Source organism: Camelus ferus, chromosome 18, assembly GCF_009834535.1.
Source record: "Camelus ferus isolate YT-003-E chromosome 18, BCGSAC_Cfer_1.0, whole genome shotgun sequence".
Classification (NCBI taxonomy): Eukaryota; Metazoa; Chordata; class Mammalia; order Artiodactyla; family Camelidae; genus Camelus; species Camelus ferus.
This window is the reverse complement of record NC_045713.1, coordinates 28851390-28867149: the sequence shown is the minus strand read 5'-3', so window position 1 is coordinate 28867149 and position 15760 is coordinate 28851390. Positions and strand designations below refer to the sequence as shown.

At 54.2% G+C, this 15760-nt stretch overlaps 1 protein-coding gene across 4 annotated transcripts in view; it reads right to left on the bottom strand.

Annotated features, from left to right (window-relative positions):
* The window catches only part of LOC102515882, a 111706-nt gene that overhangs the window by 11220 nt on the left and 84726 nt on the right, over nucleotides 1-15760 (bottom strand). For all 4 annotated transcript variants that reach the window (XM_032460786.1, XM_032460787.1, XM_032460788.1 and 1 more), the window contains 12 exons: nucleotides 12132-12269; nucleotides 10332-10494; nucleotides 8038-8159; nucleotides 7331-7471; nucleotides 5632-5745; nucleotides 5404-5532; nucleotides 4623-4784; nucleotides 3238-3402; nucleotides 2578-2746; nucleotides 1973-2157; nucleotides 1650-1742; nucleotides 1270-1474 (listed from right to left, as the gene is read on the bottom strand). In XM_032460786.1, coding sequence (XP_032316677.1) covers nucleotides 1270-1474; nucleotides 1650-1742; nucleotides 1973-2157; nucleotides 2578-2746; nucleotides 3238-3402; nucleotides 4623-4784; nucleotides 5404-5532; nucleotides 5632-5745; nucleotides 7331-7471; nucleotides 8038-8159; nucleotides 10332-10494; nucleotides 12132-12269 — 1786 coding nt within the window. The remainder of the gene's footprint in view (nucleotides 1-1269; nucleotides 1475-1649; nucleotides 1743-1972; nucleotides 2158-2577; nucleotides 2747-3237; nucleotides 3403-4622; nucleotides 4785-5403; nucleotides 5533-5631; nucleotides 5746-7330; nucleotides 7472-8037; nucleotides 8160-10331; nucleotides 10495-12131; nucleotides 12270-15760) is intronic.

Below are 15760 nucleotides of genomic sequence, written 5' to 3'. Positions count from 1 at the left end.
GAGGCCTCCCGGGGTCTGGGGACAGGGAAGATGCCATAGCCTGCATCCCAAGCCCAGACAGGAAAACCAGCCCCCTGACGACCAGGGATTCCAAGAAATAAAGAGCCTGTGACCTGGAATGAGGTGGCGGCACTAGAGATGGTGGAAAATAGCCCTGCGAGCCTGGGACTTCCCGCCACAAAGGCCTGTTCACAGGGTCGGCCCTGGGCTGGCGTCTGGGAGCCTGGATTTCAGGAGGGTCCCCACCCTTCCCAGCACGGATAAGGGGGCCTCGCTGTGCCTGGACGGCACAGGCAGTGTGGTTTAGGCTGAACACCCCTTCCTTCTGCGAGTCTGGAAGGTCAGTCTGTGCCCAGCAGAGGCTCCTGTGTGACCAGCCGCCCCCCCGGGAACAGCCTGGGCATGGGGTCTCCAACGAGCTCCCCTGCTGGACGTTTGACAGGTGTTGTCACAATTCAAAGCTGGAGAGTTGAGGCCATCCTGTGTGCCCCCTGGGAGAGAAGACTCTGGAAGCTTGTATTTGGGCTCTCTCGGCCTTCGTCCTGCACATGGTCCTCTGCCAACCTGGACCTGTATCCTTTCCCTGTGACAAATCACAGCCTTGCTGAGAACTGGGAGTCCTAGTGAATCCGCTAGGCTGGGGGCGGCCCTGGGATTCCGAAACAGAGGCACAAGCAGGGCTGAGAGGACATTTAACAGCCAGTCTGGCCCAAGCAGCAGTCAGTCATAAGGACACCCGCCCTGGTGCCAGGCAGGGTCCTGGGGGCTCCACGCTGGGCCAGCCGTCAGCCCTGGTGTTCCTGGACGGGGGAGAGGCCGGAGGTTCCAGCACCGCCAGGAGGGCTCAGGACAGCAGCTAGTCAGTACCCAGGCAGAATCCCTAGCCCCCTGCATGGCCTCACTGGCGCTTATCATCACAGAGCCCGAAGTAGCCCCGGAATGCTACAGCGGCCAGCCTGTTAGAAATAAGGCTGTATCCCCAGAAGAAATCAGGTGGGGACTGGAGAAACTCGGGTGGCAGTCCCAAAAGAAATAAGGCAGCGGGCATGAGGGATAAGAGCTTGGAGACCTACAAGAATGAACACGTTGTACTTAAAGAGAAATACGGCAGAGGGTCCATGAGAAATAAGGCAGAGGGTCTAAATGAAGTTGGGCTGCAGGCCCGCCAGAAATCAGGTGGCCTTTCTGATTGAACTAGTGCCCCCGGCCAAGTGTGAGGGGACTGGGGGCAGGGGCCCTGGGGTTGGGCATGGATTTGGGTGCACTCACGTTCCAGCTCATTCCGCAGCTGCTCCAGCCCCGCCTGCAGCCTCCCCAGGTAGAGCGGCACACGTTGTATCAGCGTCTGCCTGGCCTGGCTCTGGCCCCACAGTGTGGCCACCGCCCGGCCACTCCCCCACACGGCCCCCAGGCCCTCCCGGGACAGCCACGGAAGGGGGCCTGCTGCACTGTCCAGGGTGCCTGTCGGCTGCATCTGGGCAGGGAGATGGAGGGTCAATGGGAGGGTCTAGAGCACAGAGAGCTCCAAAGACCGTCTTGTGTCTGAGGGGCATCCAGGATGGGCCAGAGGGGTAACCCCATACAGAGGTCCCTCCCCCCCGTCCTCCCTCACATTCTCCAAGTGTGCCCTGATGCCCAGTGCCACCCACCAGGCGCTGGAACCTTCTCACGTAGGCGTCCAAGTTGCGGATCTTCTCCTCCAGCCGAGCTTGCACCTGGGACCCGAGAGCAGCAATCCGGGACTGCGGACAGAGGGACGGGCTGGGGCTCGTGGGAATGAAGGACAGAACACACTTGGTGCCAGCAGTAGGGCCCAAGGATGTTTGCCACACTACTGGACGTCTGCCTCTGGTTTTCCCAGCATGGCTGGGCCCAAAGGGCTCAGGCATCCTGGCGCTGTGGCCTCTGCTAGGCGGGGTGGGGGAAGGGGTTGGGTTGGGGGGGCAGTAGGAGTAGCCTCCAGCCCTCTCACCTCCATGTGGCCCAGCAGGGTCCCCTGGCAGCCGAGTGCGGCCAAGCGGAGGCTCTGGTTGGCAGCCTGCAGGGTCAAGCGCCCCAGGGGCTGGACAGGCCGCCCACTGTCCTGGAGCAGGGCCTCTACCTCAGCCGTCCACCGGTGGGCACAGGCCCGCAGCACCACGCTCTCCTCTTGGCTCCCTGGGACCAGGACGGGACCTGCTGCTGCACCCAGGACTCATCCATCTGCCTCCCAGCTGCCTGCTCCCCCTGCACTCCACAGCCTTCTGTAGCTCCCCACTGCCCTTGGGCAGTCTCAAAGGCCCTAGATTTGAGGGTCTGCCTAAATCAACCTCCTCAACCCCCTGCAGCCTGGCTTCTTCCCTGTCCCCAGCCTCTGCCCACCTCTGTCCACACACCTGGACCTCGTCCCCCCTCCTGGCATCACGGTCAACGCAGGCGGCCACAGGGAGCAGCATCGCCTCCACGCTGCGGGTGCCGTGAAGCCCTCTCAGGGTTTCCTTTGTCTTCTAAGCTCTCAGCACCCCAATCTCTGTCCTCCCTTGGGCCAGGCTGGGGCCCTGCCCCAGCCACTGAGCCATACCAGGCCCCCCCACTCACCTTGCTCATGGGCCACTGAGGCCTGGAGGCAGTTCGGGGCCTGGGACACCGACAGCCTCACTTTCTCGTCCCCATTGTCCACATTTCCCTCCAGCTGGATCAAACTTTGGGAAGCCGAGGTGGACACCCGGCCCAGCAGACCAAGCCTCTGAGCCTTGGGGCCACGGAGCTGGGAGGGGGAGGGCAGAGGCCTGAGTAGGGCCGGGCCCCTTCCCCTGGCCTCTGGCCCCTGCTGGCTCCAAGCCCACATATTAACATATTTAACCCTGCAATATTAATCCCACCGGGGGTAGTGTAGGTGGAATGACTACACCCCACTTTATAGGTACAGGAAACCGAGGCACAGAGGGGATGCAAGTTGCTAGCTAGGAAGAGGTTAGGCTGGGATTCAAACCCCAGCAGTCCAGTCAGTGCCTCTCAGTTATAGAAAGGGCTCATGCTGGGGCAGCAGGGGCGCTCTGTCTCAGGGCTGGGGCCTGGCCCGGGAGGGTCCCACCTACAGTTAAACTCTGGTCTCTACCCGGTGTCTGCCTGCAGTTCCAGGAGTGGCCACGAGATGGCAGGGCCGCCCAGGCAATGGTGGTCCACTGGCCAGACAGGGACAGAGGGACACCAGGGCATCTTGACATTGGGGTGGGCAGCTTCGACCCAGCCACCCACCTCTAATTCCCCAGAGAAGTCAGGCATTCGGGGCCTGCTGTGGTTGCGGAGGGTCAGGCTGAGGTGCAGGCCGTGGTCTGGGTCTGGGGCAAGGCCCAGCTGGCATTTGGAGTGTAGCAGGAGCCTACCACCACCCAGGGTGTGCTCCCCAGAGACCAAGAGGGCCTAGAACGAGAGGGTGAGGTGTCAGTGGTCAGAGAGGTGCAGGTACACAGCGTCCTCTCCTCAACATGCCCTGGTCTCATGCTAAGACTCAAAATAGCCTCCACTTCTGCCCCAGCTTCTCCACTTGGCAGCCAGACTGACCTTAAAAAAAAGCAAATCAGACATTATCCCCCTGCTCAAAGCCTCTGCCTTCCCACTGCACTTAGAGGAGAAACCAGTCTCTGGCAGGTCTTATGGGTCTCTGTTATCTTCCTAACCTCACTTCCTTGCTCTATGAGGGCCACCCTGTGTTCCTCAAACACTAGCAGTATGCTCCTGCCACAGGGCCTTTGCACTGGCTGCTCCTGGTGCAGTTTGCATTTGTCAGCAAGGCCCCCTGCAATCCTTTGTCCACTCTCCCTGCTTCATTCCTCCACCACCTTCACCACACCTGCCTGCATATCATGCATCTTGTTTATCTTCCTCTACCCGCTGGACTGTGAGCTCCAGGAGGGCAGGCACCTGGTCTGTCCCTTTCACCATCCTTGTCCCTGCACCTAGAAGAGAGCCTGGCATAAGACCCACAGATGCTTTCTGAGGGAACGGATGAACAGATTGGGGATTGGCAAACTATGCCTCATGGGCCAAATCGCTCCCTGCCTGTTCTTGTAAATATATTTTTATTGAGAATGGCCATACCCATTTGTTTACATATCATCTATGGTGGCTTTCATGACACAATGGCAGAGTTGAGTAGTTGCAACAGAGACCATATGGTCTGCAAGACCTAAAATATTTACTATCTGGCCCTTTACAGAAAAAGTCTGTAACCCCTGGGATGGAGGGAGAGATGGGAGGATGTGGGGATGGATGGATCAGAGGGTGGGCAGATGGATGGATGCGAAGATGGAAGGAATGAAAGACCAATCAACCAGCTAACAACCCCAGGGGAAATGTTGGGGGAAGGGGTCCCAACAACTCCCCCTGACAATGATGAGGACCAGAGCAGCTTTCGTTTACGAGTTGAGCACTCTCCCTGTGTCACGTCTTAAATCTCACATTCACTCTCTGTGCTGGAACCTCCTGTGTCTTCCATCCCTCAGACGAAACACCGGATGTTCAGAGAGGAGACAGCCCGGCCCGTGACCGCCCAGCAGCACAGGCAGAGCTGTGACCAGGTGGGCACCCTCCTCTCTCCTCCCTCCCCGGGGTCCTTGGACCCTTCCCCCAGACAGACTCACCCTGGGGAGGCGGCAGAGCCCCAGCTGCAGGGAATGGCGCAGCCAGCGAGTGTAGTCAGTCTCCACGTCTCCCCGGAAGCTCTGCGTGGCGCAGGAGGCCGTGAGGACGTGCTCCAGCCTGGCCTCTGCGCGGATCTTGTCTGGCCGGGATGGCTGGTGCCTCTGAAATGAGAAAGCACCATGGGATGGGGGCTCGTCTCATAAGAGAGGATGCCCACAGCCAGCTGCATTCGGGAGACTCTCAATGAGAGGAGAACAGGTGCCAGAAACGCCACTATTAGAGCCCTGGGCAGCCTCACTGCAACATTTATGCTCCCAGCAGGGAGCCTGAGGGACTGGGCCTAAAGAGATTCAGAAGGGGCAAGGGACTTTCAGGGCTAGCTGTCCCCATCTCTCCATGGCCCTGTCCCTGCCCCAGGGTCTGCAGAGCAGCATGTGGCCCCATCAGGTGCCCCAGGCAGGTGGTTATGCTGGGGAGACCTTGACCTGACACCTCTGGGAACCTGAGCTCCCACCCCTCCCCATCCGTCCCCAGAAGCCTGCTGGCATCACTAGCTCCTTCCCTGTCTGCTCTCTGAGTGCCTGCCTCGTGCTGTGCGCCTTGCTCCAGTCAGGGAAGGATTACTGCACCCATTTCACAGATGAGGAAACCAAGGCTCACAGTGGAGAAATGAGTTGCCTAGGGTCCCCAGCACAGCTCGCACTTACCCCCAGGACCATCTGGCCCCAGAGCCAAGCACTTTCTGCAGTGGGTGGGGCCACCCCGCTCCCCAGGCCTCACCTCATATGTCAGGCTCTGCTGCACCCGGCGCCGGTCCCAGGACAGATCGAGCCACTCACTGAACACAGTCGAGGACTGTGTTAAGGCCCCACAGGCCCTGAGGGCACCCAGGCCCCAGGTTTCCTGGAGCTGACGGGGAAGAGGATGGAGTATGTGACGTGGGGGCCAGCACAGGGCCCGGAGTTAGGGAAAGCCCTGTGCCTGGCCAGCCACGCAGCCAGTGCCTACCTGCCCCTGGGAGGCGGCCAGGCAAGCATCCCAGATGGTGCTGTGCGCCGACGACCTGTTGGCCCAGGTGAGCTGCACAGTCACAGGCTGCCCTCCGTTCCAGGCAAGCTGCACCTGCGTGGAAATAGGGCCGGTAGCAGGGGGAGGGGAGAGGCAGGGCGGAGGAGAGGCTGATGCCCCCATCTGTGTGTGGGGGGTGGAGGTGGGTAAGAGGGTGGGGGGGATAGAAAGGCTGGTGGGAGGGGGCGTGGGGGGGTGGAGAAGCTAATGTGCCCTTGCCCACCCCTCCAGGGGACTGAAGGGGTGTGGGGGGAGCAGAGACACTGCCCCCTCCTCCCGCTCTTGTCTGCAAGAGCTCAGAACCACGCTCAGCCCAGGAGGCTAGAAGTGTTTGATGGAAAGCTCCTCATTCTCAACATCCAGACTTGTCACTTCCCAAGACAGAATGAAATCTGAGCCCCTCACTGGGGCCCATGGGGCTGCTATGGACTAACTTGTGTCCCCCCCTAGAAATTCCTATGTTGAAGCCCCAATCCCCAGTGTGACGGCATTAAGACGTAGGGCCAGTTAGGAGCTGGTTAGGTTTAGATTGGGTGGGGGGAGGTCAGGACGAGATTAGTGTCTTTATAAGAAGGAACCCCAGAAAGCTCTCTCCCTGGCATGTGAGGACACAGTGAGAGGGCGGCAAGCCAGGAAGAGGTTTCTCACCAGAACCTGACTGTGCTGGCACCTTGATCTTGGACTCTAGCCTCTAGAAGTGTGAGAAACAGACGTCTGTGGTTTACACAACCCATCCTGTAGTATTTTGCCATAGCAGCCTGAGCTAAGACAGGGCCCTGCCCAGTCTGCCCCGCTTGCCCGACCTCATCTCCTTTGTCACCTGCCCCACCCCGTCACTTTGTTCTGGTCGTAATCACCTCTGGCTCTTCCCGAAGCACCCAGCCTGCTCCCATCTCAGGGCCTTTGCACTTGCTCTTTCTTCTGCCTGGACTGCAGCTGTTCCTCCAGCTTGCCACAGGCGGCTCCTCCTCTTCCACAGGTCCTCAGCTGACCAGCCACCTCCTCCAGGAAGCCCTTACTGACCACCTCATCTAAAGCAGCCACCACCACCACCCCCAATTATTCTCTCTCTTAGCATCCTCCTTACTTTCTTCATGGTGCTTATCACAACATTAATTTTGTAGTCATTCATTTGCTTGAGTTTTGGTCTTTTTGCCTGTTTTGCCTGGCACACACTGGCCTGCTCTCTCCCATTTCACAGAAGGAAAAAACTGAGGCTCAGAGAGGTGCTGTGAGCTGCCCACAGCCTCCCAGTTAGATGCAGAGCCCAGCGCCCTGCTCCAACCCCAGCAGTTACTGACTAAACAAACAAGCACATAAATGATGAATTAGATGTGCTTGTAAGCTGTTCCCCCCACTGCCACGTGAGCTCCATCCATCCAGGGACTGTGTCTGTGCTTCAGCGGTGCCTGGCACACAGTTGGTGCTTAATAAGAGATCAGTGAAGAAAGGAAGGAAGGACCCCCGAGGGTCCCAAGCTTCGGGAATCTGATTCCAGAGGCATCCTTGTCACTGATGAGCACACAGTATCCTCTTCCCCTGCACATGGTCCCAGATGCCCCACCCATGGGCTCAGCCATGCAGCTCACAGACCCCCAAGACTCCGACACCAAGGGCCGCCAGGATGCTCCCTGCTCACCTGCCGGCTCTGCCTGCCGCCCCTGCTCTCAGCAAGGCCACTGGCCTCAGCACGCCGCCAGGAGAGGTTGAAGGGGTGAGCCACAGCCAGGTGGGCGGCCAGCGCGCCCCTCCCCAGCCGCAGAGAGGAAGAGAGCGCCACCTGGGGAGGGGACAGGCTGAGAGGCCGGCCCCTTCCTGACCCAGGGCAGACAACGTTCTCCATCAAGGCCTCGGGTGTGAGGGCCGCTGGCTCTGAGCACAAGGCTCCAGCCCTGTGGGAGCCCCTCCAAGGGCTTCAGACCATTTTGCAAAGGAGTAACTTGAGGCTTGCAGAGGAGCCAAAGGGGATAAGCCTGTGACAAAGATGGGACTGGGGGGACACGTGGTGGCGAAGGAAAGAGGCACTGGAGGCATTTCATGGGTTCAAAACCCAGCCCTGCCTTCCAGGAGGTGCGTGACTCTGGGCAAGTCACCGTGCCTCTCTGAGCTTCCCTCTCAGCTTCTAGAAATGGGGCTGACGTGCCTGGCACATGAGAGGCCTTCGGTACAGGTCAGCCTTGGGTCTTCCTGTTATTACTCAGGTGGTTTGGGACCCAAGGACCCTCCCTCCACCCAGGGACCTTCCTGTGGTCCCCTGGGGACCAAGCCCTGCCAGGTTGACCCAGTTGTCCAGCTCAGGCTGCAGAGTGGGAGTCCTGGGTCTCCTTCCAGCCCCGGCGTGCCTACCTGGTCCTCGCCATCCCAGCCCACGACCAGCGCATCCTGGTGGCCACGTCGAGAATGCTCGCAGGACAGGCGGAGGCTGCAACGCCGCGGCAGGGAGAAGGGCAGCGCGTGGGTGAGCTCCACTGGGTGGGGGGACACAGGGAGGGGCAGGCGCATGAGCTGAGGACATCAGCTTGAGATGGAGAGGGGGCAGGTGACTCTGAGCTGACACAGGTACCAACTCAGGGAGGGAACCATTTGGGGGCCACATGCTGAGGTAACCTGCACAAAATTCAGAAGCTCCACCCTCACTTTGTCCCTGTACCACTCAACATTGTCCCTCGATGTCCCTGTGAGAGCCCCAAATCTCCACACCTACGAGGCCTCGTACTTCCTCCATCAGGAGGTGGAATTTGTTCCCCTGGCCCTTGAACCTGGGCTGGCCTTGTGATTAGCTTCTGGAATTGGGTGAAGTTGACACCGCCAACCCCCAGTCCAGGACTTACGAGCCCTACTGGCTCTCGGGGACCTCTGCCCAGCCACCACGAGAACAAACCCAGACTGGCCTGCCAGATGGTGACGCCACACAGAACAGCACCTGGACATTTCAGCCAAGGCTGTCCTAGACCAGCTGACAGATCGCCAGCCCCCAAACAAGTTAGAAGGCCCAGCCAAGACCAGTACACCACCTACCCAACTTGGGGCTGACCTTGATGCTTGAGTAAGACCAGAAAAGCTGCCCAGCTGACCCCTACGCTCAGGAGCAATGATGAGTTTTGAGACATTTGTTACACAGCAACAGCTGACTGATACAGTCCCCTACCTATGCCACTCTCAGGTCCCTGACACAGTTACCCAGGCCCCTTGGGATGCCCCACACCCACCTGGCCACACTTTGCTGTCTTCTGCTCTCATTCCACCTTGGGGTGTGACACTGGTGGTACCCCTGTAGCTGAGACCTCACAGCAGATAGTCTCCTTGCCCTAGATTTTCTTCCTTCATCCCCTAGGGCTGAGTCCAGCTGCCCTGACCTCCTGTACCACCTCACCCCACTTTGTGAAGCCACCAACTGGTCCCACCTTCCTAGACCCCCACCCCAGAGCAAGAGTCCACTCAAGACCCCATTGCAGACACCCTGGTGCCCTCTGAGCCTCCTAGAAGGGGTGCTTCCAGTCCCTGTACAGACTCTGGGAAGCTGTGCCCAGAGACAGTGGCACTAACTGGTTTTCAAGGTGTCATCCTGTCATCAGCCCAGGGAACGCTGACCACGCTTATGTGCCCCCCCCAACACCTCCTGATCTGCCACCTCCTTCACTCTGTAACCACACAGCAGGGTCCATGAGCTGCTCAGCCCACCCCTGGGCCCCCTGAGTGTGCACACACACATACACATCCCTTGGCAAGCTAAGGATCATCTCATTTCCTCTGCCTTGTAGGGCACACGGGTAGCAATTGTGACCCTGGGGAATTCCACTGGGCTACCCAGTAAGCCGTGTGCTGTGCCTCCCATTTGGCAGGCCAGCAGGTCAGGCTTTGCTCTGTGTAAGGGGCCTCCTCCAACACAAAGTGACAGTCTGAGCGTCTGCACAGCCCCTTCTTGGGGGGCTGTTTCCTGGAGAACCTCAAAGGTCACAGGTGCCACTGTGGGAGGCCCCATGGGACAGCACTCACCTCCACTGCCAGCCTTTAGTCCGTCAGCCTCAGCTCCGAAATTCCACTGAGGATGCTCGGGGTTGCCACCACTTCCACACGCTAGCCCAGCCCTCTGGTCTTATCACACTCAGGTAAAACCCAAACACCTCGTCAGGGGCTGAGAACCTGTGTGACCTGGATCCCTCGACCTCTCCTGGCTCATTTCCCCACTTCTCTTCCCTTCTGTCCTCTCCAGCCCCACTGGCCTCACTGCTGTTGCTCCAGCCATGAAGCTCATTCCCACCCCAGGGCCTTTGCACCTACTGTCCTTCCTGCTTGCAATGTCTCTCTCTTCAGAGCTCCACCACAGCCAGCTCCTTCCTGTCATGAATGTCACCTCCTGAGATAGGTGACACCACCCCACCTGGGGGAGACCCATGCCCCCAAACCAGACCCCATTTGTTTTCACAGCCCTTCTCGTTTGTGGAAACACCCTGACATTCTTGCTCAGTGCGTGTCTCTGCTCACTGCCTGCCTCCCTGCGGGTGGTGACCTGGACCATCTTACTTCCTGATAGATTCTTAGTGTCTGGAACAGCTCCTGGGACAAGCAGATGCTCAGTGATGGTACTGTGAATGAGCAGGTGAACAGGCCACCCCTGCTAGCACCCCTGGGACACTCACCCTGCAGGCCGAGAGTCCTGGTGGGCTTGAGGAAGGGCCCAGAGAGGCTCCCATTGAGGGCCACCTCCTGGCTGTCCCACAGCACCATGTGGTGCAGGACGCAGGTGCCACGGGCTCGCTCGTATGAGGTCTGCAGGACCAGCTCCCCAGGGAGAGTGCTGAGCTGGAAGAGGAAGATGGAGCTGGGTTACCGGGAGCCTAGCCCACGTTCCCGCTTAGGGTAAGAAAGAAGAGAAGCGCTCAGGAGAGAAAACACAAGGAACGTCTATGGAGCTTAATGGCTTACTAGGCTGGGCAGATAATGTAATGGAGGAGTGCGTGGGAGTGGAAGGGGTGCGACAAACAGGAGACTGACGCCCCCTGTAAAGAGGACAGCTACCTCTCGGCTCCACAATTCTGAGCTGTGTGGCCTTAGGCCAGTTTCCTAACCTCTCTGAGCCCCAGTTTCCTTGTCTATAAAATGGGGTAAGAATAACAGTGTCAATGGTGAGATAACGGGAGTGGTGTGCTCAGCTGAGGGGTAGACCCCTGGAGGGTGCCATGTGGGCGCCACTGCCATTGGTAGTAGGAGTTTGTAAACCTTTAAGTGAGCAGGTAGTACATTCCTGCCCCAGTGCTGGGCGTCAGGGTAGAAAGGTAACCAAGACTGGTTCTGGTCCCTCAAGGTTTCCCCAGCTGGTGGGGAGAGTCACAGAGACAGAAATGGTGAGACAAGATGACAAGAATAGTCAAGGGACCAAGGAACACAGAGAAAGAAGTCGGTGGACAAAGCAGGGAAGGGCATTCTAGGCACAAGGAACAGCCTGTGCAAAGGCTCAGCAAAGGGTACTCTCCCTGCCGGTGGGTGCCACAGGTGGAGGGTGGCTCAAGGGCACTGTAGGGGGACGCTTGTGGGGAGGAGAAGAGGGGTTCACTCTTAAAAGTCTCTAAAAACCCATCGCTACTGCCCCCACCTTGGTCCAAGACACTGTCATTCTTGCCCTCCTTGCTGGCTTCCTCATTGGTGTCTCTGCTGCCCTCTGTAGGCCCCTCTCCACAGAGCAGCCAGAGGAATCTGAAAGCATCTCTTGGTTCAAGTCCTCAAAAGGCCTCCAATTTCAGAGAGAATAAACTCCAAACTAGCCTCTGTGGCCTGACACGCCCTGCATGACTGGACTCCCACCACGGCCTACTGTTTCCCCCCACCCACTCTGCTCTAGCCCAGTGGCCATTCCTCAAACAGGCCAAATTCATCCCTGCCCCAGGCCCTTTGCACATCTTGGTCTCTCTGCCTGGAATGCCCTTTCACCAGATTTTCAAATGGCTGATACTTGCTTGTGATCTGGGGCTAGCTCAAATGTCACCTCCTCAGTGGGGCCTTCCCTGGACATGTAAATAACTCCCTGTAATTCCCACTCATATCACTCCATTGTGGACATGTAAATAACTCCCTGTAATTCCCACTCATATCACTCCATTGTGGTTGTTTTGTTTTTTTTTAAATAGTATGTATTGCCATCTGGTATATTTATTTGACTTTTTCCCCAATCTTCCCAAGACTGTACACTTGATGAGAGAAAGGATTCATCAATCCTGTTCTAGGCAACATTCCCAGCTTCTGGAACAGTGCCTGGCCTGAAAAAATAGCAATAGGAAGGAAGGACAGACGGACATTGAAATCAGCTGAGAATCCATTCCAGTAAATTTTGCCTACTTCACAGCCCGTGCTGCACGAGGTCCTCCCAGGAACCGGGACAATTCCTCTCTCCTCTAAGGGCCGCCCCAGGAGCCCTCCAGCCTGCCCTGGCCTCCTCCACGCACCTGGGGGAAGGTCTGTTCCAGCTTGATGATGTTGGCGAGACGGTTCTTAGCAGCCACCAGCCTGGTGCTGACGTGGAAGTGTCGCTTCTCCACCACCAAGACAAACGTGCTCTCGGCTCCACCCTCAGAGTATCGTAGCTGGGTCAGAAGAAAAGCCAGTCAGATCTCCTCATCCAGGTCTCTGGTGGGACATTCAGGAAGATACTGGCTCTGCCTGCCCAAGCCCACAGCTCCCTGGACAGGATGAACTCTGATGACACGAGGGTCCAGAACCTCAGTTCAGATCACCAGGTGTGGCCATGACAAAAATCTCCCCCTGCCCTTCATGCTTAATGCTGACTTGAACGTAGCTACCCGTCTGGGGCCAGCAGGCAAGAATTCTAGTTGTATTACCACTACAGACAGCAGGGGGCAGCCTAGCACAGGGGACAATGCAAAGGCATTGCACCAAACAGACCAGGGCTCCAATTCCAGCTCCACCGGGTGTGGGGTGAATGAACCCTGGCTAGTTCCTCAACCACCTGAGCCTCCACTTTCTAACCTCATAAACTGGGATAATGATACCTACTTTATTAATAGGTTGGTATGAAAACCATATGAAATAATGTGCTAACTTCCAGGCTGGCTGAAGAGCAGAATCACTCTGGACACTTGCTAAAAATATAGATGCTGGGCCTCCCCCTAAGCCCTGGAAAAACAGAACCTCTGGGAACAGGGTCAAGTATTACTAAGAGCTCCCCAGAAGCACCGCTCTCCGAGTGAGCCCCCTGTCAAAGCTGCTCAGCCCGAATCTCATCTTTCACAAACCATCTGACAGATTTAAACGGAGGATTTTCACAAAACAACTGCGTGGACCCTGCAAAACTGTCAATGAAGGAAGTCTTCCTGAAGGTGATTAATGATAATGAAATGTTTGGCGGGGGGTGGATATCAGTATCTGCGATTTACTCTGAAGTGCATCAAAAATTAAGAAGGATAGAGAGCGAGGTGAGAAAGCAACTAGAGAGAAATACGAATGAGAAAATCTAGGTGATGGGTATGGGGGGGTTCACTACAAAATTAATTTTGCAGCACCTGAAAAGTTTAATACAAGGTTGGAGAGGGGAAAAAAGAGGTAGGCAGTGGGAGGAGAATTTCTAGAACAGGGGCCAGTCTTTGGGTCAAATTTGGCCCCTGCCTGATTTTGTAAAGAAGAGTTTTACTGGAACACAGCCACGCCCATTGGCACATCGCTGCTTTCTATTACAACGCAGAGATGAGTAGTTCGCAACAGAGACAGTATTGGGGGTAAAGGCTAAAATATTTACTCTCTGGCCCATGACAGGAACCTCTGTTCTAGATTAAGAAAGTAAAGAGACATGGCATCTAAATACTCTGGGTGATCTTGGACTGCATCCTGCATTTAAAACAAACAAAACAAATCTTAGCAATGATCTCCTAGGGCAGTCTACCCAGGCAATATAAATTTAAGAGCAAAAATAAACAAATGGGACCTAGTTAAACTTACTAAGCTTTTGCACAGCAAAGGAAACCATAAGCAAAATAAAACGACAACCTGTGGAATGGGGGAAAATATTTGCAAATGATGCAACTGACAAAGGCTTAATTTCCAGAATATGTAAACAGCTTATACAGCTTAAGAACAAAAAACCAAACAGCCCAATCCAAAAATGGGCAGAAGACCTCAACAAGCAATTCTCCAATGAAGACATACAAATAGCCAAGAGGCACATGAAAAAAATGCTCAATATTGCTAATTATCAGAGAAATGCAAATCAAAATTACAATAAGGTATCACCTCACACCAGTCAGAATGGCCATCATTCAAAAGCCCATGAATGATAAATGCTAGAGAGGGTGTGGAGAAAAGGGAACCCTCCTACACTGTTGGTGGGAATGTAGTTTAGTGCAACCATTATGGAAAAAAGTATGGAGATTCCTCAAAAAACTAAAAATAGACCTATCAGCAATCCCACTTCTGGGTACATATCCAGAGGGAACCCTAATTCAGAAAGATACATGCACCCCAATGTTCATAGCAGCACTATACACAACAGCCAAGACATGGTAGCAACCTAAATGTCTATCAACAGATGACTGGATAAAGAAGCTGTGGCATATTTATACACTGGAATACTACTCAGTCATAAAAAAGAATAAAAATAATGTCATTTGCGGCAACATAGATGGACCTAGAGATTGTCATTGTAAGAGAAGTCAGCCAGAAAGAGAAAGAAAAATATCTTACGATATCATTCATATGTGGAATCTAAAAAAAAAAGGACACTATGAACTCATCTACAAAACAGAAACAGACTCATAGATATAGTAAACAATTTTATGGTTACTGAGGGAAGGGGGTGAGGAAGGCATAAATTTGGGGGTTTGAGATTTGCAAATGTTAGCCACTATATATAAAAACAGATTTTAAAAAGTTTCTTCTGTATAGCATAGGGAACTATATATTCAATATCTTGTAATAACCTTTAACAAAAAAATATGAAAACATATGTTTAAGTATAAAATCTGTATTGTGGGGATGGTTTCACAGGTGTATACTTACCTCCAAACTCTTCAAGTTGTGCATATTAAATATGTACAGCTTTTTATGTGTTGACCATACCTCAATTAAGTGATTTTTTTAATTAAAAATATGAAAACAAACACATGTACATATATGCATGACTAGGACACTGTGCTGTACGCCAGAAACTGACACATTGTAATTGACTATACGTCAATTAAAAAAAAAAAAAAGCTCGAAAGAGCATTATTGCAAAAGAAGAATTATTGCAACAACTGGGAAATTTTATTACAGACTCTGTATTAGATAACAGTATTATGTCACATGTTAAATTTCCTGAATTTTGTCAGTCTATTGTGTTATACAAGAAAACACCCCTGTTATAGGAAACACTAGCTGAAGTATTTAGGAGTAATGAGGTATGACTTCTTCAGGAACATCTCAATATTAACCCACAATAATACAGAAGAAATATGTATGTGTACAAATAAAAGTATACAACATATGTAAGTATCAACAGGAAGATACAGCAAACTATGAACAACTGGTGATGTAAGATAAATAAATAGCAGGGATGTGTGTACTGCAGGATGACTATAGTTAACTCTGCTGAATAGTATATTTGAAAGTTAAGAGAGTAGATTCTAAGAGTTATCACAAGGAAGAAAAAGATTTTTTTATATATCTCTGTGAGATGTTGGATGTTAACTAAACTTTCTGTGGTCAGTTCACAATACAGGTAAGTCAGATCAGTAAGCTGTATGCCTGAAGCCTTTATAGGGCTGTATGTCAATTATATCTCAACAAAACTGGAAAAAAAAAAACCCAGTTCGTAAGTTCACTGTCTTACAGGAACTTTTCTATAGGTTGGAAATTATTCAAAATAAAGACCGGGGGAAAACTAAGAGGTTCTCTGAATGATTGCACAGTGAAGTCTAGGGAGCACAGAGGTGGTGGGTGAACATGCCGGTACAGGGCCCGGCACACAGTAGGTGCTCTATAAAGAAAGACAGCCTGGGACAGGGCAGGCAGGGCTTTTAACAAACTGGGTGGCTGGTGGGATAATGAAGTGACCAGTCGGTGAGTGTAATCACTCAGTCATCTA